Below are 20,473 nucleotides of genomic sequence, written 5' to 3'. Positions count from 1 at the left end.
GTTCATTAGAAGGAATTAACTGGTGGTTGGGACAAATTGGTGATTTGTGCACTACTACACGTGTTTGATGAGGCAACAGAGGAGAGCAAGCCCACAGATCTGGAGTTGCCTCTGAACTCCAGATTGAACCCTCCATGCTTGAACCCCTCCTTGAGGCTGGCTTACAAAGCCATGAAGATTTGGGTGAAGTCGATGCCCAGCACGGGATATGGAGCGACGTGGAGTGGAGTGGGGCGGGTGGCACAGGACGTCACGAACCCCGCCCGCTCCCTCAGAGCTGCGGCCACGGCGACGGCGCCGCCTCAGGGGCGGGGCCTCTCCCAGGCGCGCCCGCCCTGCCGGCGTTTACGCCGTGCGTCTGACGTCACAGCGCACAGACGCCGCGAGAACGAGGGAGAAGGAGGAAGCCGCTTCTCCGCGCGCCCCGCCGCCATTTTGTCTGTGCGCGCAGGGCGGACACGGAGCTCGCTCCTTGCTGTTCCAGTAGTAAGTGGTGAGGGCGGCCCTTCTTCATTCTCTTTCCACCTTCGCTTTTTTCCTCTCTCCTTGCTGTTTCCAGGGAAGGATGACGCAGCGGGGAAGCGGAGGGGAGGCAGGGTGGGGTGGGGGGCGGGGTGGGAGAGCTGCTCGCGTTGTCTCCGCGGCGCGGGGCGCATCCAGCGCTGCTGCGGGAGGTGTTGAGCGGGGAGGAGGATTCTCGGCACGGGAGCTCTGTCAGGATCTATGCGGAGGGCTGGGGCGGGCGGAGCCGGGCTCGCCGTGCCTGGCGCCCGCCCAGGAGCCAGCAGGGACCGGCCCTTCGTCCCCCGCGGCCCCGAGACCTCCGGGGAACGCGGCGTGGAGCGGGCTCGGGGCCTGCCTTGGGCGGGCGGCTGTCCCCTCCACGCACTGCAGCATCGGACTTTGGCCAAACCGAAGGAAATAAGCCTTTGACCTCCTCCGCCTGCCAAGGTTTTGAGGAGAGGCATTTAGGAATTGCTGTGTAGGCAGCTTACGGCGCGGCTTTCGTGGCCCTCGTGTGTTTGGAGCTGTTCAAGGGGGAATGGCTCCTGCCTGAGGAACCTTATGGCAAATGTGGGAGTGAAAGCTGCCTGTGATATGGATTAGTTCCACATGCTCCAGGAATGCATATGTTTGTGGCAGCTGTCAGTATTACATAAGTGAAGTTTTTCGGCGCATAAAATCAAATAGAGCACCGTAGTTAAAAAATTTTAAGGCGGCTTCTAGCGTGAAATAGACTCAGACCGATTCTGGCCATTTCCTCCTCATTTAAATTTACTTGGCTCCTTTAGGGACGGGATTTGTAATTTTTATCTTAATTTCACTAATGCTATGTGCATTTGATTGTAGTTAAGCAGCAGTTAATCTTCAACAAAGCATTTTCTCCCGTTTCCTTTGTCAAATAACCATCCTTCTTGTCCCCAAGCCCTGCTCTGCAGGATAATTTAATGGTGATTTTATTTAGCTAGTTGTTCATTACAGAGCCTTCTGCCAAGTAGAGAATGGAAAAAAATTCCAAACAACCATAACTAGAATTTCCAGTTCACCTGTAACTGAGAGTGTGTGTGGATCTCTGCACCTCAAGAGTAACTGAAACTTGAGTGTGCTTCAGAACCTGAGTTACGTAAGGGGAAAATAGAGGGAAACGGCTTTGGAGATCTGTAAGAAGAGAGGAAATTAAAGCACATGAATGAAACACCGAGTCGGTTTTAATTTTTCAGGTGGTTTTGTTGTCGTTCGCTATGCTGATACCTTTTGTTTTTATTGGGATCTCATGAGTAAGATTTTTGTGAATCGTGCCTCACCCAAAATGTGTACCAGGCACTTGTTTTGCACAGTTTGTTAATGTTTTTGGTTTTAAAAATATTGTTGCAGATGTCTGGATGTCTGTTTTTTTTTTTTTTTTTTTTAATAGCCTCTCATGGATCTTCTGAAAGAATAAAAAAACCCTTTTTTCAGAGTAGGCCTGTCATTTGTATGTTCTAGGAGTTTCCAACTTAATGCCTTCTCTTTGTATAGAGGCATTGTTCTCTGTAAATTTACACGGATTTGCACAATTTACACATGATTTACAGTCATGATTTTTCTACTCTATTGCTGTCATTGTCTCTAAACTACTGTACTCACTGTCACTGCTTACTGCAGAAACTTTTTATTATCTTGTATAAATTCATTCTTTGGAATATACTGGAATAGATATAGAAGATTATTCTTATTTTCAAAAAACTCCTGCTGCAGATGAGTAAACAACAGTTGGTTTTGTTACATTCTTTAATTTTACTGCTGTGTTTTACTTTGCCTTTTTTTTTTTCCAGTTGTGCATGTACCTGTTTGAACAAAGAATTCCTGCACCTAACATCCAGCAAGAGAAGCTGGTGGGTTTTGTCTTTGTTGAATCAACTGAACTGTAGGACACCCACAGTCCTGCATGCTAATAGGGTGTAAAAGTTGTGACTTGGCTCTAGTTGCACCAAAGTTGTGTTAATCCATCAGATTCACAGTGGTTGTTGCTAAAAGCGACTGTTTCTTGGTGTTCTGTAAATAGTTGAGTGAGAGAAGTTTTTAGACTGATTGTGTATTCTTGATTTTCATGTAGTAACTTTGTAATACGGTAGGAAGACTTAAATCCAGGTTTTCTTGTCAGAGGATGTTTGGAAAGGAAGGTTTCTTCCAATAGGAAGCTCTTTAAGGATACTATTGTGCTTAGTCACTTGAGAGGTTATTTAAAACAGTCTTTAATGACATGTTTGGAGCTATTAAATGAAGATGAGTTGGCCTATTTAATCTTGATTTGTGTTTCATAATAGCATTGGTGTTGGGATGAGAGAGCTGTGTCTGCTCACCAAGCCAAAATAATGGGGGGAGGGAGCTGAGGAAAAATTGGTCTCTTTAGTTCTGTCATACTTGATCAAAGTACTATTGTTGACTTGCACCTACATGTGTGTTTGTTGATTTTCTTAAGTTGTTGTTATTATTATTGTATTTTCCAGTGGGAGATGAGGCATTCAAAGCAATCTCATTGTCCTGAGTGGGACGACAGGAGGAGCTGGGATCAGAGGAAGCACAGTAGCAGCCGCAAGCGCAGAAAGAGGTCCCACAGCAGTGGCCAGGAGAGCAAGCACTATAAACCCAGTCGCATTTCAGAAAGGTATAAGACTCTGAACTGAGTAGTGTAAATGTTTCTTACCATGTTTAAAGTAAATGTGTTTTCAGGGTAGGAGTTCTTGAGTGCCCAGAGTTGTCAGCTTCTTATGGTTTGGCTCGCTTAAGACAGGCCTGATAGGTAGTTGTTAACACAGCACCTGAAGCAATAAATAGAAATTGTTGAATAAAAGCAAGTAAATGTTACTAGTTTGTCTGTGGTGTCAGTTAAATATTGTTATTGCATACAATCAATATGAAATTTCAAGTGAAAAGGATGCCATTTAATTTAATGTGAACAAAAGGAGGAGAAGGTTTGTTTAATCGTTTAATACAGTGGTAAGTATGAATTTCTCTTACTAATTTGGAAGCGATTTGTGTTTTCTCCCACACTGCTTTCACTGGAAAGATGTATTTTTCTGTTTTGTCTTGGGTTTTTTTCCCCCTTGAAAAGATCCAATGGAATTCTTTTAAAAGCTCATGCCCATGCTTATTAAAATGCTGGAAGGAGTAGGCGTGCAGCAGTCAGGGAACTCTGTGCCTCAGCAGCTTTTTTAATGGTCTGTTTTCTGTGCAAATGATCCTTGTTCCAGATACTCTGAGGTTTTAATGTTGGTTGCAGAGCACTTAGAACGATGCTGCTTCTCTCAGTGTCTAGGTATTATTTAATGCCTGGAGCTTTGAAAGCATAGTAGGGATGATCTCTGTATTGAAGATGGTTTGTCATGTGACTTAAGTTTGTAATGAAGTTGCTCAGTATATTTTAGAAAGTATTTCTCCTTTTTAAGTCTGAGTTTCTTACTATGCAAACTGTGGTCAGATCATACATTGTTCATGTGGATGGCTGCCATGTATTTGAGACTGACAATGTTGTTAAATTCCTAATAAAAATCAAAAGCTCCACTGTTTCTGGGGAGGGAGTCAATTAAAAAACATTTGTTCTGTAAAGACAGATACTGTGTAACTCAGCTCAGGTCACTTATCTTGTTGGAACCTCAAGTTTTTGAAGTGGAGAACATTCACTTAAAATATATTTTCAGTCATTATTTGGACGATAGAGCCATAAATGAAAGAGACCATCATGACCGGAGATATGTTGAGGAGTACAGAAATGACTTCTGTGAAGTGTATGACCACAGGCATTATCACAGAGACTATGAAAAGAGTCACCATCATCACTATAGCAAATCCTCTGGTCGGAGCAGGAAAAGTAGTCATAAAAGGAAGCATAAGAGACATCATTGCTCCAGTCACCAATCGCATTCGGTATGAGTAATTTTTAACTTTATTATTAATGAATTAGTGGTAAAATAGACTTCTTAAATGAGTGCTAGAGCTGCAATTCCTGATCCACGGTACTTTAAGAAATACATTATTAAAAAAGGATTTGTATTTATTTGAGTGTGGAGCATGTGAATATGTTGTTAGTTGAGATTCTTGAATCATTGTTGGGTGGGGGGTGGGATCATCAGTGCTAGTTGTACACTGGGAATGTAGGTGGTTGGTAGTCCAAATCACTGGGATTGATCTGAAAAATGTTATCTTGAAATTGAAGGCAGTCAGCTGTCCTCTTTTAAAGTACAGTTGTCAGTTAGCTTTGCAGCATAGTGAAGTCTGTTTTTTTTTCAGGTAGACTGTGAGATACTATCCACCCTATTGCTAAAAGTAATTGTGATGACATGCCTTTTTAACATAAATTGAAAGTATGAATGTGCATGTCTGGGTGTGAAACAATTTTACACCCAATTCCAGAAAGCGTTGATAAGGCCTGTGCCCAGCTAATGGCACTTAATGTCTTGTGAGATGGGATAAGTTTGCTGCTTGCCTTCTTTGAAGGTGTGCTCTCTGAATTTCTCATGATTGTCATGATGCCCACTGATGCATCTACAGTTCCAGGTGTTTTATACCACTTTTCTGCAGTAGAACAGCAAGGTGTATTAGATCATATAATAGAAATTAAGGACTTCAGAATAATTTTTCTCCCCTCTCTAAACATGGGGAAGTAAAATTGTTTACATGAGTGGATGTTTTAAGAATAGAAACATTTCACCTGACTGAGAGCTTAGGTATGTACATAAATTCTGGTTTTTGCTATTTGCTAGCAAATAATTAGAAATAGCAGTGTTGCAGTCTTAATCTGTCTTCAATTAGGCCACTGTTTGAGAGACAAAATTGTGTTGTTTTTTTTTTCTGTTGCTTGTATCACTTTAAGTATTTATCTGAAAATCTGTTCCTTGCCATGTTTTTCTTCTGTAACATAAACTGTGCCCTGTGAATTTCTGGGGACTGAATTTGAAATTGCTCCTGCCAACTGTTCGTGGCCTGGTGTGTAACTGAATGCCTGAATATCTCCCCGCTGAATGAATTGCGTATTCTGCCCTGAATTCACTCTGATATATTGATTGGCTGGACGATCTTGGTGCCGTTTCCAGAAGAGTCACCGAAGGAAAAGATCCAGGAGTGTAGAGGATGATGAGGAGGGTCACCTGATCTGTGAAAGTGGAGACGTTCTAAGAGCAAGATGTATAGAACATTTTTCAACACTTTTAAAAAACTTTTCAGAAAAAAATCTGTTTAGAATAGTATGTCAGAGGAGGGGGGCTAAAGAAATCTCATTGCTCTTTTTGTTCTGTTTTTTTTTGTGCTTTTTTGTTTTTTTGCATATCTTCTTTTCTGTAGAATTTAAATACTGTGTTCAAAAAGTTCCAATTAGTAAATGAACTTGAGATTAGAACAAGAGATAGTTTTTTGGGTAACTGTTTTCATGACTCCTGTCCAATAAAATAATGCATTCTGATGCTGAAATTTAAAGTAATTATGCTTTTGTAATGGCACATTTTAAAATCTACATTAATATGTTCATTCTCCTTTAAGTAGTTGTATAATTCTAACTTATCTTTGTTCTTTTTAGATGAAATTGTTGCGACTTTAGGAGAAGGAGCTTTTGGAAAAGTAGTGGAGTGCATAGATCATGATATGTAAGTGTTGGGTTATCTTTATGAGTGGATCTCATGATAAAAGATACTTAGATCAGAAATTAAAGCTCAAGGACACTTTAAGAGAAAGTTGTAGCCCAAATACCCTTTTTAATGATTGAGAACTCTGTTTTATTTAATTTTTCTGTTTCTATTAAGTATTGCTGCTGTAACTGGAGAATGTGAGAGCAGCTGAAGAGTGCAGAACTAGTTTGGGAGACTTTTAAAAGTGGTAGAGTATAATGAGAAAGTAGTTTTGGTTCTCAGTGGAAGCAGTTGCTTGGAATTGGTTGAGCTATAAATTGCTATGCTCAGTTTTCATAATCAAAATTATCTTTGAAAGTTTTTTTGAATCAACAGTAACCTAGTACCCAGTACTTCTTTAATGGAATTACTGCTTCCATGTGGGGGGCCGTATCTGGTGAAGGAGAAGAAACTTAACTCTATTTCCATTAATTCTGTACGTTCTAACAGTTATTAGAACTCAGCATATTTTAACTGTGTTTTATATCAGCAATTGTATGACATGGTTTTAGTACTTTTTCGTCTACCTTTGGTTTGTTCCTTCTGTCATTTCAAGTGAAGTCTGTTCTGGAGTTTGAGGTCATATTGGAAGGCAGAGAGTGTTCTGAAGTTGTTAGAATTGAAAGAGCTCTACAGAGACAAAAATTGTCGAAGAGCAGATGGGACAGAAGGAGCTGTGTCTGTGTTCCATTTAAGTTAACAGCCTTACAGTCTGAATGCATGCAGGCATTCAGTGCAGGGCAGTTTTCACTGGTATAAACTGCTCATAATCCAAACTTCAGAAATTACTCAATTCTCCTGCATAAGATTCCATAAGAGCACTGGAAAAGAGCCAGTACAAGTTGCAGGGGAAAAAACCCATCAAATTTTTGTAGTATTTTTGTTCAAATGAGAATTTAGTTAATTTTTTAATCATTCTGCTGGCAGGTTCCCAATGTTTATTCTACTTTAGATGAGATAATAATACTGAAGTCATTTATAAATCATATGCTACAAGTATTTGAAAAAGATCAGGATTACTTTTTTTATAAAAACTGTTCTAGTTGAGTGCAGCATGCTTAAATCAAATTCCCCTAATCCAACTCCATAATTCTCCATGACCTTTAATCTTCCTGTGTTTCTTTTATTAAAATCAAGCTGCTTTGGGGTTGTGGGTATTTAACAATAATTGATTCCGTTTGCTTTGCTTTCTTTTCAAGGAGAGGAATGCATGTAGCAGTTAAAATAGTGAAAAATGTTGGTCGATACCGAGAGGCCGCCCGTTCAGAAATACAGGTGCTGGAACACTTGAACAACATGGATCCAAGCAGCAATTTGTAAGTATGAAATTGAGTAGTCACCATACCAAGGATTTGAGGAATGTGATTTAGTCAATAGGTCTTCATTTGTTTTCTTTTTTTTTGTTTCTCTTTTCAGCCGCTGTGTCCAGATGCTGGAGTGGTTTGATCACCATGGCCATGTCTGTATTGTTTTTGAGCTACTGGGGCTCAGTACTTATGACTTTATTAAGGAAAACAGCTTTCTGCCATTTCATATTAATGACATTAGAAACATGGCCTATCAAATTTGCCAGTCTATAAACTGTAAGTAAATTTCAATACTCCTTTCAAATATATGGGTGTGTTTTGGTTTCTCCTTTAGGAATTTAATGTGTAAATTATGGAATACTCTTCTCTTTTTCCTTGTAGTTCTACACCATAACAAACTAACTCATACAGATTTAAAGCCTGAAAATATCTTGTTTGTGGAGTCTGATTACATAGTGAAGTACAATGCCAAAATGGTAAGCTTGTTCTTTGTTTCTCACAACTTGAGTTGCACTGCTTCTGTCTTCATTGAATCTTTCTTAAAAAGAGATAACAAGTAACTGAAGTTTACTTAAGGTTAACAAAAGAGGAAAAAAACTCTTGTTACTGCAAATGGTCTTTACTCAGCTCTTTTGGGTATTAAGATTAAATGAGTTTGTTACCTGCTCTTCTTTCTTGGAGCACTGAGCTGCAAAGCAATTAAAGTATTTAGAGGAAGTGTTTTGTTACACATTTTATGGTATTTGAAGGAAGTGTTTTGTTATTCATTTTATGCTGGCTGGTACTTTGAAGATGATGTGATAATGCCTTTTGCCTAAGCATGCTTTTAAAAAGTATTAACAGTTGTTTTGGTTTCTTGCAGAAACGAGATGAGCGCACTTTAAAAAACACAGACATCAAAGTTGTTGATTTTGGAAGTGCAACTTTTGATGATGAGCATCATAGCACATTAGTGTCTACAAGACATTACAGAGCTCCTGAGGTTATTTTAGGTCAGTAGAGACTTTTAAACCTTCTGAAAGTTCATTGCAGTTCATTTAGATGTCTTTACTTTATAAACTGGAGTAGTTGTTCATGGTTCTCTAGCTAGTTGTTCAGTCATCTCTCAGGTGGTGGGGGTAAAATTATTGAGAGTAAACAGTAAAATAAATACTCTAAAACCAGGAACAAACAGCAGGGTTTGAGGAGGGCATGGGGTGCAAGTTGGGCATCAATAAATGTGTGGAAACTAGGCATGTGCTTTGTGGGTTGCACATTTTGAGAATATACTCAAGTAAAACAAACTTTGCCTATTTTGCAGCATTGGGATGGTCTCAGCCATGCGATGTATGGAGTATTGGTTGTATTCTGATTGAGTATTACCTGGGATTCACAGTGTTTCAGGTGTGTATGTAAGCTTAAATGGGTTTCTTACAGACTACTGATTTTAATATTTTAATGACATGCACAGAATTATGTAAAAGGCAGAACCCCATGGACTTTTAAGAGTTATATAGATGAGATTGGAAAACCAGGAAAATGTTACATCTTGGATATCTTCTTCAGAGTATCTAAGATGATCTTTTCTGGCATTTTGAGTGCAGACTGTCATGTTACGGCTGGAATTAAGAGTAAACACTTGTACAATACTTGGTTTATGAACTGTTGTTCAAGGGTCATCCTCACTGTGGAAAGTGTTATATAATCTACATTGCATAATCTGTTTCTAATGACTGAAAGTGGCAGAGTTTAAAGATACTGTAACCAGTGCTCTGGCAAAAACTTGTTTGCAGTTTGATTGTTGTTTCCAAGCGGCTCAGAGGAGAAAAATGTGGTAAGTGCTTTCATTGCTTTTTCCACACAGACTCATGATAGTAAAGAACACCTGGCAATGATGGAAAGAATACTGGGGCCTCTACCCACTCACATGATCAAGAAATCTAGGTATGTTCGTTGTAGAAGTGGTAAGTTGCCCTGATATTTTCTCTTACAAGAGAAATTGCAAAGTTGCCATTGTAAGCTATGAGTTGCTGCAAATCAGAGATTCATGGCAACCTTAAGTAGTTGACAATAGTCCTCTTTTCTGATTTTAGTATGAATTATCAGCCTCTTGAACTGTAACTTGAGTATGAATATTTCTAAGTCTTTAAAGCTAAGTTTGGTATGGTCACCAGAACAGTATTAGACATAATTTTTTCTTTAAACTCTCAGAATTAAGAACATGTTGTCATCACAATAATTATTACAAGGAAGAAAGGGTTCTTGTTTGCTAAATACAGCTGTCATCCTCTTCTACTGCCCCTCCAAATCCCTCAGACATGTGCTTCAGTGATCTTTCTCTCCTCCTCAGAGATAACTCCATGCAGCAGGAGTTTCTCACTTCCATGACAAGGAGAAACAGCCAGCACAGGGTTCTCCCCTGACCCCTCTATGTCCAAAATTTAGAAGTCCTGGGATTTGATGGTCCATTTTCTTTCTTACGTAAGCTGTCCTCTTCCTAGGCCATGTAGATAATTCTGTAATTTATGTTAGAGTAGAATTCCAGTAATTCTGGGTTGGGCAATGTGTATTGCTTGTTGTCCAGTTGATTATAGTGCATTTTGAAAAACAGGAAAAAGCTTGCAAAGCAGCAATTGCAATAGATTCAAGTAACACTTAAAAAAAAAAAAGCTACTGTTTTCTAATTATTGTGGCAGCAATAATAAAAAAGAAGCAGATCCTTGTGAATAAATACACACTAAAAGAAATGTTAGCTCCCAAGTGCAGAGATACATGCAGGAACACTTAATGGTGTTTTAAAACATCTGCTTGCTGTGTGCACTGACACCAACTTACTGTTACTGCCCTTGTTCTGCAGGAAACATTATTTTCACCATGACCAGTTGGACTGGGATGAGCACAGCTCTGCAGGCCGCTACGTCAGGAGACGCTGTAAGCCTCTGAAGGTAGGAGACAGCATTTTTATTGCTCTGCTAGACTGCAGTTGTGAAAGCTGTCTCTAAAATACCTCCTGCTTTTTTGGTTTTTTTTCAGGAATTCATGCATTGCCAAGACACAGATCATCAGAGTCTGTTTGACCTTGTTCGCAGAATGCTGGAATACGACCCAGCCAAAAGAATTACTCTTGATGAAGCCTTGCAGCATCCTTTTTTTGATCCACTAAATAAATAAATTCAAAGATCTTCTATACTTCTTCAAGGAGATTTCCTAGACTGTGTCAGTCAGTCAGCAGAGGTTGCATGAAACTTTTGTAAGCTTTAAATTATTTTGTACAGTTAAGTCTGTAAATAATTACATATGTTTTGTATAACTGTTATGTTTACCTTGTTGAGCAGTTGTAGTCTTATGGGTATCAAAGTGAAAAATAAAAGTAATTTTCATTTTTGAAAGCCTGCACCACTCTCCTTTTACAGATAATGCTAGTGGACCCTCTGACTTTAGGTGAGGAGTCTGGGCTCGCTGAAGTTCTAGAAGCATTCCCTAAAACTTCTTTTACTATTCTTGAAGAAAGACCCACTTAGTTAATGCTCTATGTAACAGTCTGATGGCATTTTGAAACATGCATGGAAACAGTCAATATCCTAAGTAGGTAGCTTTTGTGAGTCACCTTTTTCACAGATTTTCTGGGACATAGCATGCATTGCTCCACAACCCAGCTAATTAACTCTTGGAAACTTGTCTGATGCTTTCAGTTTCAAATATTCATAGCTAATCTTTTTAGTTAAGATCTGTAAAATAACATTTCCTATTTTCAATATTGCTTCAAGTCATTCAAGGTGAACATTTCTGTGGTAAATTTTTGGAAAGACTGTACTGCTGCAGGGAAATACGGCATGCAGATTTGTGGCATATTTGATGCCTTAAGCAGCTGGAACAGAGGCTAGAGAGTTAAGGGGAATAAAAGGATATTTAATGAAGGGCCTTCAAAGGCCACACCCTGGCAGTACCAGAGCCACAGCTTTGGCTCTGCCCGGATGGGATAAGCTGTTGCAGTAGTGAGATCATTCTGAAGTCTTCAAGGTGTATTTCTGTGGAGCTTTATTTGTATTTACTGGTAAATGAGGTGGCCCTGGGACCTGAGAAATGCTGGCATTGAGACTGTACAGGATGAAGGTGTGGCCAGGTTCTCAATTGTGGTTCCTGAACTCTGGTACTGGGTTGAGAAGAAAATAGTGCAACTTTCCAAGACCCATTAATGTGCTTTGGTACTTTTGGTGTTTCCATCTCTATAACTTGATGGTTTTTACTCCAACTCCCTTAATCAATCTGGCTCTCTATGGGTGGCTTGCTGAGCAGTAGGAAGGGAGCCTTCCATGGAAAAGTTCATTCTGACTGTAATAAGCAAGTTTTGGCTATTTATTTTAATCTTGACTTTACTGTTCAAGCCTTTCTTCAAAGGAAGGAAACTAAATTGTTTTGGCTCCACAGGAGCATGACTTCAGGTTTTGTGTTTGCTGAGTTAGCCCTAATACACAGTAAGATTTTAAACTGATGTCGAGGAGGCTTCATTTGCAAGAGGCTCCAGACGTGCATATCTCTGAGCTGGGGATAGAATAGAGCTGGGCCAGGCTTTGAAAGCTTATCTTCTGTTACTAGTGCCACCTCCTGGGCTTGATTACAGCTCATCACAGCCACCTCCGTTCCTTGGGTGTTGGTGTTGGTGACATTGTTTCTGCTTGGCATGACAGAAAATGTAACAGTCTGTGCCATGCAGGTCAGCTCAGTAGGGCTGAGCAGGACAAGAGTAAATTCCTTCTCCCCACAGTACTTTCCATCCCACAGCTTCAGAGCCAAAGCAAGGACTTGGCTGAGTGTATCAGCTAAGCAATGCAAATCAAAGGCAGATGGGGGGAGAAAAGTTTATATGCTGCTATAACAATAAAACTGTAACCATAAAACAGTTCTATCAAAATTAGGGGAAGATGGTGTGCTCTTGCTTACAGAGTGCTTCTAGCTGTTGATATAGGTACTGAAATTCGTAGTGTTGGGTAAAGGAGATACAGCTTAGCCCTATTAATAAGCCATCTTTAAATTGACTTTCCTTGTTCCAGTAAATTTAAAAGCACTATCAGGATTAATGTGGCACCTGCAGCAAGGTGCCAAGTGCTTCTTCAGGCCTTGCAGCGTCTACACCAGTGTTGGTTTGCTGGCACATGAGCCCAAGGGCCCTGGGCTCCCCAGGGAAGCTGTGTGAGGCTCTGGGCAGCATCTGGGGCTGCAGGGGCCTTGGTGCTTCTGTCTTTAGTAAGGGATGGATTTTTACATGCACACACCTCCACCCCCCATTGTCATCTTCATACTTGAAGTTTGTAATGTTTGCACGTTTGGATCAAGTTATAGTGGTTAAATAATTGTGCCTTCAAAATACAGTCTGTGACTGGGTCAGTCAGGCAGACCAGACTAACAGTGTGCATTTCCATAGTGCACCAGTCACACTTTACTGAACATGGAGGACAAGACAGAATAAGGCTGTCTTTTAAGTGGGCAGCCCAGGCTTCATCACTGAAGTGCAGAGTGTGAGAGCTAGGGCTCCAGAACCTGAGGAAAGGGTTGAACTTGGGCTAAACTGCATGGGAAAGGAGTTTGCATTTCTGGGGCAGGAACTCACCTGCTGCAGGAGTGATCAGTCCTGCCTGTTCCTTCAGTGTCTGGATATCAGGCTGCCTGAAGGGCTCAGGTCACACAGGAAAAGATGCTTTGCACCAAAGCATCTCCCACAAAATTATGGCACTGTGTATCTGTGTGTGTTGTACTGCTCTCATGGAGCTTATAAGGAAAGTCTTGGTGTGCTCATACAAACAAGAGGGGGAAAGGAGGTAAGAAAGAGGGTCTCACAGAAACCTGGAGTTTTTTTATCTTCAGGATATGTAAGAAAGCAGGAACTGGTTGTCAGCAAGTGCTGTAGATTTAGCTGGTTTAACTGCTTTGGAAATAGCTACAAGAAACCTGTGCGTGTGTGTGTTATTGACACACTTAATTAGATCTGGCAGTGATAATGTTACTGAAATTGCAGCATTTCCTAACCCTGTCCTACACTTCAATAATCTATTCTAGAATTAAGAATTACTCTTCAAAGGGCGGGTGTCTGTTTCCAGGGTGCAAAGGGTACACTGTAATTTGTACCCTATGTGCTTAGAATCTGGACAAGCATTAAATTGCAGGAGGATGTTTTATAGGTAAGTTAAGAGTTGTGGTGGTCTGTGTAACAACAAGGAGAAAGCACGATAGAATCTGTGGATGCTCGGTGCTTATCTGTGAGCAGTTTTCTCTTGTTCAAAAGCTCCCGAAAGTGGATGGAACGCTCCACTGAGATAACAGCGAGTTGCAGTCCATGGTAGGGTTCTAACCTAGAACAGATCGCGGTGCAGACTGGCTGCAGGCAGAAGGTACAAAGCTCCCGGGCGGGTGCCGCCTCTGGCAGGTCGCACGCTGCCGGGGAGCCGGGGCCGGGCGCTGCCGCCGCCCGCTCTCCGGCGGGGGGAGCCCGCTGGAGGGCGCCCGGCCCGCGCCCGCCGCCCCCGCCGCGGGCAGCGCCGCTACCGGCCCCGGAGCGGGCACCGGAGCGGGGCCGTCCCGCCAGCAGCCTGCGCTCCGGAGCGGCTCTCGCAGCGCCCCGCCCGTGCAGCACGGCCGGGACCCCGAGGGGCGCGGGGTCCGCGGGCGGGGATGGGGCCGGGGGGAGCGGTCCCCGCGGGGGGCCGGGCAGCGGGGGTGGGATCTGCTCCGCGTAATCCCCCATGGGGGGCGGCTGGCCGCGCTCGGAGCATCCCCCCTTCCCCAGCGCGGGGGGAGGCGGCGGGGGAGCCGCCACTCCCCGCTTCCTCCGTTTAAGACCCGGGCTGGCGGGGCGAGCGCAGGAGAGCGGCCGCTCCGCAGCTCCGGCCCCACGCCCGCGGCGCGCACGGGGCGGCGCTGGATGCGCCGGCGGCGGGAGGCGGGCGGCAGCCGAGCGGGACCCCGCGCAGCGGCGCGGAGCGCGGCGCGATGAGCGCGGGCAGCGGCAGCGGCGCCGCCGGCGCGGCGGGCACCGCCACCTCCGCGCTGTGCCTGCTGCTCTCGCTCACCGCCGTGGCCGTGTGCCTGCTGCTGGGCGCCAAGACGGCGGAGCTGCAGGGCCGGCTGGCCGCGCTGGAGGAGCGGGGCGCCGCCGGCCACGGGCCGCTGCTGGACGCGCTGCAGCCCCGCGTGGAGCAGCTGTTCCGCGAGGTGAGTGAGAGGCGGCTCCGCGGCCCCGCGGGCGCGCAGGACCGGCCGCTCCCCGGAGCGGCGACAGGATCGGGGAAGGCGCTCTGGCCCCGCTCCGCCGCGGGGCTCGCTCCATGTGTCACCGGCTTCTCATCCTCTGTGAGAAAACTTACTCCCTTCTACCAAACTTTCCCCTTTCTGCTGCCGTTCCCGTGAATCAGACGTAGGGCGAGGCGTGGCAGATCCCACCTTGATTAAAAGAGAAAACGCCCCAGGTGAAGGGCCGGCAGTCGAAAGTTAGAGGACATGCGACTTTACCCCTTATTCTGTTCACTGACACAGGTTACCCGAGTATTTTATTTGTCTTGGGATTTAATGGACCGCAGTTTCTTTGTTAGAAATTATGAACACGATTCCCGCTATCTGGACTCTCTGTCACAGCGCATTGTGGTCTGGCAGTGCAGAACTGATTTATGGCAGGCAGAGGAGACCCACCACTTGTTACTTCACTTTCGGTCCTGGGGTTTTCTGAAATTATTCAATAAATATTTCTGTGCTGAACAATTCCGCCTACTTGGAGAACTGTTATCCGCACTGATGCCCTTCTCAGTGCCTAACTGAATCAAATCTTGGGAGAAGTTGCACTTTATCCCGGGGTTATCTTTTTCCCGATTCTGGTGTTTAGGTTTGGGGCTTTTTACAGGCAAGGGGGATGTGAAGGGCTCCATCACTCATAGGAAATGCTTCAAGATCCCACTGTTAGTTTGCTGGATTTGTATAAACAGTAGTTCATAAAGTTCAGTCAGATTCAACACGGCTTGTGGGGCTGCTGAAGGGCACCCCTGAGTGATCAGTTCTGACATCTGGGGAAGGTTTTACACTGGCATTTTATTAATGGTCTGACTGCGGTGCAAAACATGCATTAAAATCATGACAGCCACGAAGCCTAAATCATGCAAAAATGTGTTTGTATGTGGAGCTCTGGGAAAGCTCTGGGGCTGTGAGCAGGGATGGAGGCAGCACTGGGGGCATGGGGAGACAATTCCTCATGCAGTGTGTTGCTGTTGGAGCTGGGGTGAGGGTATTGCTGGCACCACCACAGCACGTCCTTTTGCCTGGAAACATTTTTGCATTGATGTGCCTTGATAAAAGTGAAATGTTAAAATATTTTTGTGAAAGCCCTGAATACCAGACCAGGGGGGTGCCTGTGAGGCGTAGTCACAGCCTCTAGTTAATGTCTGTTCTGCAGGCAGGAATTAGCCTGCCCGTTGTGGCAGTGGTTCTGTTCCAATTACCCCAATAAATGTGCTTAGCAATGGGAATGGTTTCTGTGGCACTGCCTAAGATCATGTGCAACCGCTTGCTGAGATTTAGTTAAGTGCGGAAAGCTTGTTTTGTACTGGGAATGCTCAGATGGAGTTTGTACAGGGGAAAATAAAGAAAAACCACATAATTGGGTTTCTAATGGAAGAGTGAGCTTGTTGAAACATTTAGTCTGACCAAACTTTTGTCAATCCTAAAGCAAATTTTGAATCAAGCAACAAATTCGAAGAATCCATAGTAGTAATTGCACTATCTATTAATGGTCATTTTAAATGAACCTCTGAATTTATGCTAAAGTTTCAGAAAGTGTTTCTTGCCCAAACTCTGTTACATAAGACCTCTCGCTTGTCAAGCAACTACTGCCCTTTCTGTGCTTGAGAGTTTCTGGAGAGTGAGAGAGTATTTCCATCGTCATGAACATCAACTGATGCCTGGGGTCAGTTTTTTTTGTTAAATTTTTTTTTTGTTAAATTCTGTGTTGGTCCTCCTTTGAAGTTTACCACAGTATTTCAGAAGTGAAACCAAAGCTCCATACGCTCCCTGTGCATGACCCAGCATCCTTTGTTCTCTGCCACGACCCAAAAAGCTTTACTCCATGTACCAGTGGAGGGGTTTGCTGGCATAATTTATGGCAGAGCTGTGTATAGAGAGCAGCAGATACAACATCAAACACACTGTCTCTGTTCCTTTTAGTGGTGTTTAAATGTTTGGCAAATAAAAGAGGATAGGAAATAATAAAGGAAGGATAAGTGTGTAGTTAAGGTAATGAAAGCCAATTTGGACAACAAGGATTTAGTTCCTGGCCCTGTGACAGGCATCTGTGTAACTCTGGAGAAATTGCTGATTTGACTGTGGCAGGACCTTGCCCTTCCCTTGGTTTGTCCCATTAGTGGGACGTGCTGCAGGCTCCTGCTTTGATGCCCTCTGGAACATTGCCAACAGCACGGTCCAGACGTGGCAGCATCTCCACTTGCTCTGTGTCAAAAACCCCAACTCCAAGTGTGCAGCTTTCACACTGGAGGGAAAATATTAACAGGAGGATTATAGAAACATCCAGTTGTTGTAAACAGAGCCGGATCATTTTGTTCACAAAGGATTTATTGTCCGCAGTGTCCAGATTAATCAGTTTCATGACAAGAACAATTCAATGGGAGAACAGAGGACTCACTCCAGGATTCAGATCTCCTCTGCTGTTCCCAGTGATGCCTACTGAACTAAAAATGTGGGAGAGCTTGTTTTCATTTCCTCGAGCATCTTCATCATCCAAATTACTTTAAAAGTAAACAGATAGAACTTGAGCAACTCTGTAACATTTAGACTGCAGGTGGCTGTCAGAAAAATCTCCTTAGATGTTTTTTTTTTTTTGCCACATTTTCTTAAGGAAATTGCAACTTTCTCAAGGAAAGCATGTTTTGCAGAAGGCAGCTGGATCGTTCCAGTATTTATACTTCCCTTAGGACAGCTTCTCTGTCAGGTGCTATGAAACCATCTTGATATTTTCAGGACCTCGTAGTGTCACATCCAAGCAGATAGAGGAAGCATAGGATTTCAATGACAGATAAAACTATTTAATCCTCAGAATAAAAAGAAAACAACCTAATTCACAGGTAGCCTAATTCCTGAATAGTCCACGGTGTTCAAATATTTGAAAAAGGACTGGGTCATCAGTTGTACAATATCAAGTCTTAACACCCTAAACTGAATAAGCACTTTGAATTATTTGTCTTTGAAATGTAGGGACTCCAGTTATCAGATTATTGGTTTGTCTTTTGGGTAGGACAGGGCATTCCTGGGGGACTGAGAGAGTGAAGATTGTGGGTGAAGATGAGCTGCTCCCACCCTTGCTGGGCTGTCCCAGGCAGGGAGTTTGCTGAGCTAATGTAATGTACCTGTCATCAGGCTCATTAACTTGGGCTTGGCAGTGGGCTAAATGCAGGCACCAACAGTCTCCTTGGCCTAGGGAGCAGCCAGAGTGTGCACACATCTGCCTGCAATGCACCACGTAGACTCTGCTCTAGTTTTGGGGATTTTTGTGTTCTAGTTATCCCATTGATGAGTTTTTCACTTTGGGGATGGAAATACTGGGCTTTGGGTAGGCCTGAAGGTTGGTGAGCACTCCAGTCTTGACTGTCCTTTACTTCATCCCTCTGCTAAAGAAACCTCTAACACTCCACAGAGCACGAATTTTAAGTACAAATCAACCAAATCAGGTCAAGTTTGAACATGGGACTTGTAAAGGAGCTTAGGATGAATCTTGCCAATGGAGCTTTGCTCAAGGGACTTTGGGATGTGCAGGAGGAGGGTCTGCCTTCTCTCTTGATAGCTGTAGGTGGCCACTTACTCAGAAACATTTAATATTTTTGTGCCACTGTAGCATGGGACTTTATCCAAGGAGGTTGAACCAAAGAGGATGGAACCATTACCCCTCCCTGGAAGGAAGCTGGGTGGTTTGGATGTTGGCACGTGTGCACAGTCCCTGTTTAGGTATAATGTACTCTCTAAAGGGCTGTTCTCATTCCCTCTCCACAGAAACTGGGCGAAGGACTCGCGAGGCTGCGGACGGCGCGAGAGGCCCCCCAGGACTGCGTGTGCCCCCCAGGTAGGTGCCAGGTACCAGCACAGCCCGGGGCCACCCACCCGCTGCACCGGCCACCGAGCTCCTCCTCTCCTGTTTTACATGCTCCTTTCCAGTTAGGAAAATGTCTTTAGAAGTGGTTTTTCCCGAGCTGAAGCACTCCAATGTCTCCTTTCCCGAGCTGAAGCACTCCAATGTCTCCCAGTGCATTGCTTTGGCCTGTTTACAGATCAAGGAGTTTGAGGTTTGGACAAAAGCGACATTTGGCTATAAGAATAAAAGAGTGAAAAACTCAAGTGGGTTGTGAGCCCTGGGTGTTGGGCCAAAACAATTTAGAAGTAGTAACAAAATCACTGGGGCTTCATGCAAGTGTGATAATTAAAAGCTGCAGCCTCTCTGCTTTTTCGGAGGGCAGGATTTCTTTTGCTGTAGGAAAGCTGTCACCGATTGTTTAAATTTCCTCCCAGAGTTTAATGAACTTCTAAAACTGTCAAAACTTCCTGTTCTGCTGTGGAAGTGCATGCTCCTTGGAAACAATAAACAGCTTAGATTAGTTTGTAAAGGAACCTCATTTATAGAAATGTTCTGTGAAGTGCTCTGCTGTCACACTGAAGGGTTCGAGTAGCTTTGAGCTGGGGTGCCTGGAGCCTTTATTTTCTTTTTTCTTTTCACAAAAGTGGTGAAAGATTGTGCAGTGCTTTGATGCGGGAGAATTCACAGGTGCGTTACAAGGACTTCCAAGCATCAGAGTTCCATTCTAGTTTTAAAGGAAATAAACAAACAGTAAATGCTACATGAGGATGGTGGAGTAGGCAACAGGGCAGGGTCAGTTTTCCCTGCCACCCTGGATATGAACCCTACCAAAACACACAGTGTTAGTCCATACTCACAGGACAACAACAACAACAACAACAACAAAAAAAAAAAAAAAAAAAAAAGCCTGTGAGATTATGTTTAATCTCAGAAACATTTCACTAATGATGCTCTTAAATGTACTCACTGCTTTTCTAGTGGAAGGCTCCCTGTGTGCCTCACTGCCTGGTAACAAAACCCACCAGCTGAGAAACAAATCCTGCTTATTTTCAGCTCTTTGCAAGGTTGGTCAAATCAGATTTCTCTCTTATGATGCACAGACCCAACAAGTCCACCAACCTCATGGGACTCTGTGGCTGTGTCTTTCTCTGGTCTGGGCAAACAGGGCACTGCTGGTGTGCTTAAGTGGTCAAGAGGTTTTTCCTTTGCTCTGTGGAAAGCAATTGGGATTGAAGAGGCTTCTTTTGTCCAGGAAAGTCCCAATTCTGTTCCGGGTCACTGGGTTGTTGGTTGCTGTGTTTGGGAGATGGGGGAAGAGGGGAAGGGGAAGGTTTTCCCACGTGCTGCTGAAATGCTCGTTACAGTCATTAGTAACAAACAAAGTAATTTGAGGGAGCTGAGGGAAGGAGAAGTGATCTCCTGGTGGGTAGGAAATGTCCCATTGGTGGCTGCTCCTGGCCACCGCTGCAGGGAGCTGACTGGGGATGTGCTGCTGGACTGTCCTGAAGCCTTTTGGCTGCTTTTGAGCAAGTCAAAGATGTCTTCAGCTATGTTTCATCCTTTTCCTCTTTCTCCTGAAGAAGGCTGAATTGCCTCCTGCTCTGAATTGCTTGGTCTAGAAACATCTGAGATCTTGTGGGCCTCACTGCTGAGCTACAGCAGGCTGCAAACCAACAGCTAAGCTTCAATTTGTCTCTGCACTTAAAAAGCAGCCCCCGGTGAAAGGAAATTTTCCTTGTGGAGGGGATGGGGAGATGCTGCCAGCCCTACTCCTACTTCCCATGGGCAGCTGGTGGATATTCTGTACACCTGGGCTGGGCGGCTTTCCTCTGCCAATAACCCTGCTAAGCTTAAGGACTCCTCATTGCGGCTGGATTTAAAGCCAGCTGGGGAGAGAGAGCGGCGGATGAGGATGCTCTCTGCCGTGCCAT

The 20,473-nt window shown here is 43.8% G+C and overlaps 2 protein-coding genes across 6 annotated transcripts in view; both read left to right on the top strand.

Moving 5' to 3' along the window:
- Positions 1–373: 373 nt before the first annotated feature.
- CLK4 (CDC like kinase 4) lies at positions 374–10,815 on the top strand. Of its 5 annotated transcripts, none has more exons than XM_021552119.4 (14): positions 374–486; positions 2,316–2,375; positions 2,991–3,148; positions 4,182–4,407; positions 5,574–5,664; positions 6,053–6,119; positions 7,340–7,456; positions 7,557–7,723; positions 7,829–7,923; positions 8,310–8,439; positions 8,748–8,830; positions 9,291–9,370; positions 10,284–10,371; positions 10,460–10,815. In XM_021552119.4, exons 2-14 carry the CDS (start codon positions 2,322–2,324, stop codon positions 10,595–10,597), a joined length of 1,494 nt encoding a protein of 497 aa, XP_021407794.1. In that variant the 5' UTR covers positions 374–486; positions 2,316–2,321; the 3' UTR covers positions 10,598–10,815. The 5 variants fall into 5 exon arrangements, with proteins under 5 accessions (XP_021407794.1, XP_021407793.1, XP_021407792.1 ...); XM_021552118.4 differs by having other exon boundaries at positions 374–490; XM_021552117.4 differs by having other exon boundaries at positions 374–493.
- Positions 10,816–14,390: 3,575 nt separating this feature from the next.
- COL23A1 (collagen type XXIII alpha 1 chain) overlaps positions 14,391–20,473 on the top strand; it is a 182,753-nt gene continuing 176,670 nt past the window's right edge. Inside the window, exons 1-2 of the mRNA XM_085591321.1 lie at positions 14,391–14,632; positions 18,464–18,533. Coding sequence (XP_085447447.1) covers positions 14,411–14,632; positions 18,464–18,533 — 292 coding nt within the window. The 5' untranslated portion in view covers positions 14,391–14,410. The remainder of the gene's footprint in view (positions 14,633–18,463; positions 18,534–20,473) is intronic.

This window comes from Lonchura striata, chromosome 13, assembly GCF_050655825.1.
Source record: "Lonchura striata isolate lonStrDom1 chromosome 13, ASM5065582v1, whole genome shotgun sequence".
Classification (NCBI taxonomy): Eukaryota; Metazoa; Chordata; class Aves; order Passeriformes; family Estrildidae; genus Lonchura; species Lonchura striata.
Note: the sequence above shows the minus strand (reverse complement) of the source record. Positions and strands in the feature narration are given on the sequence as shown.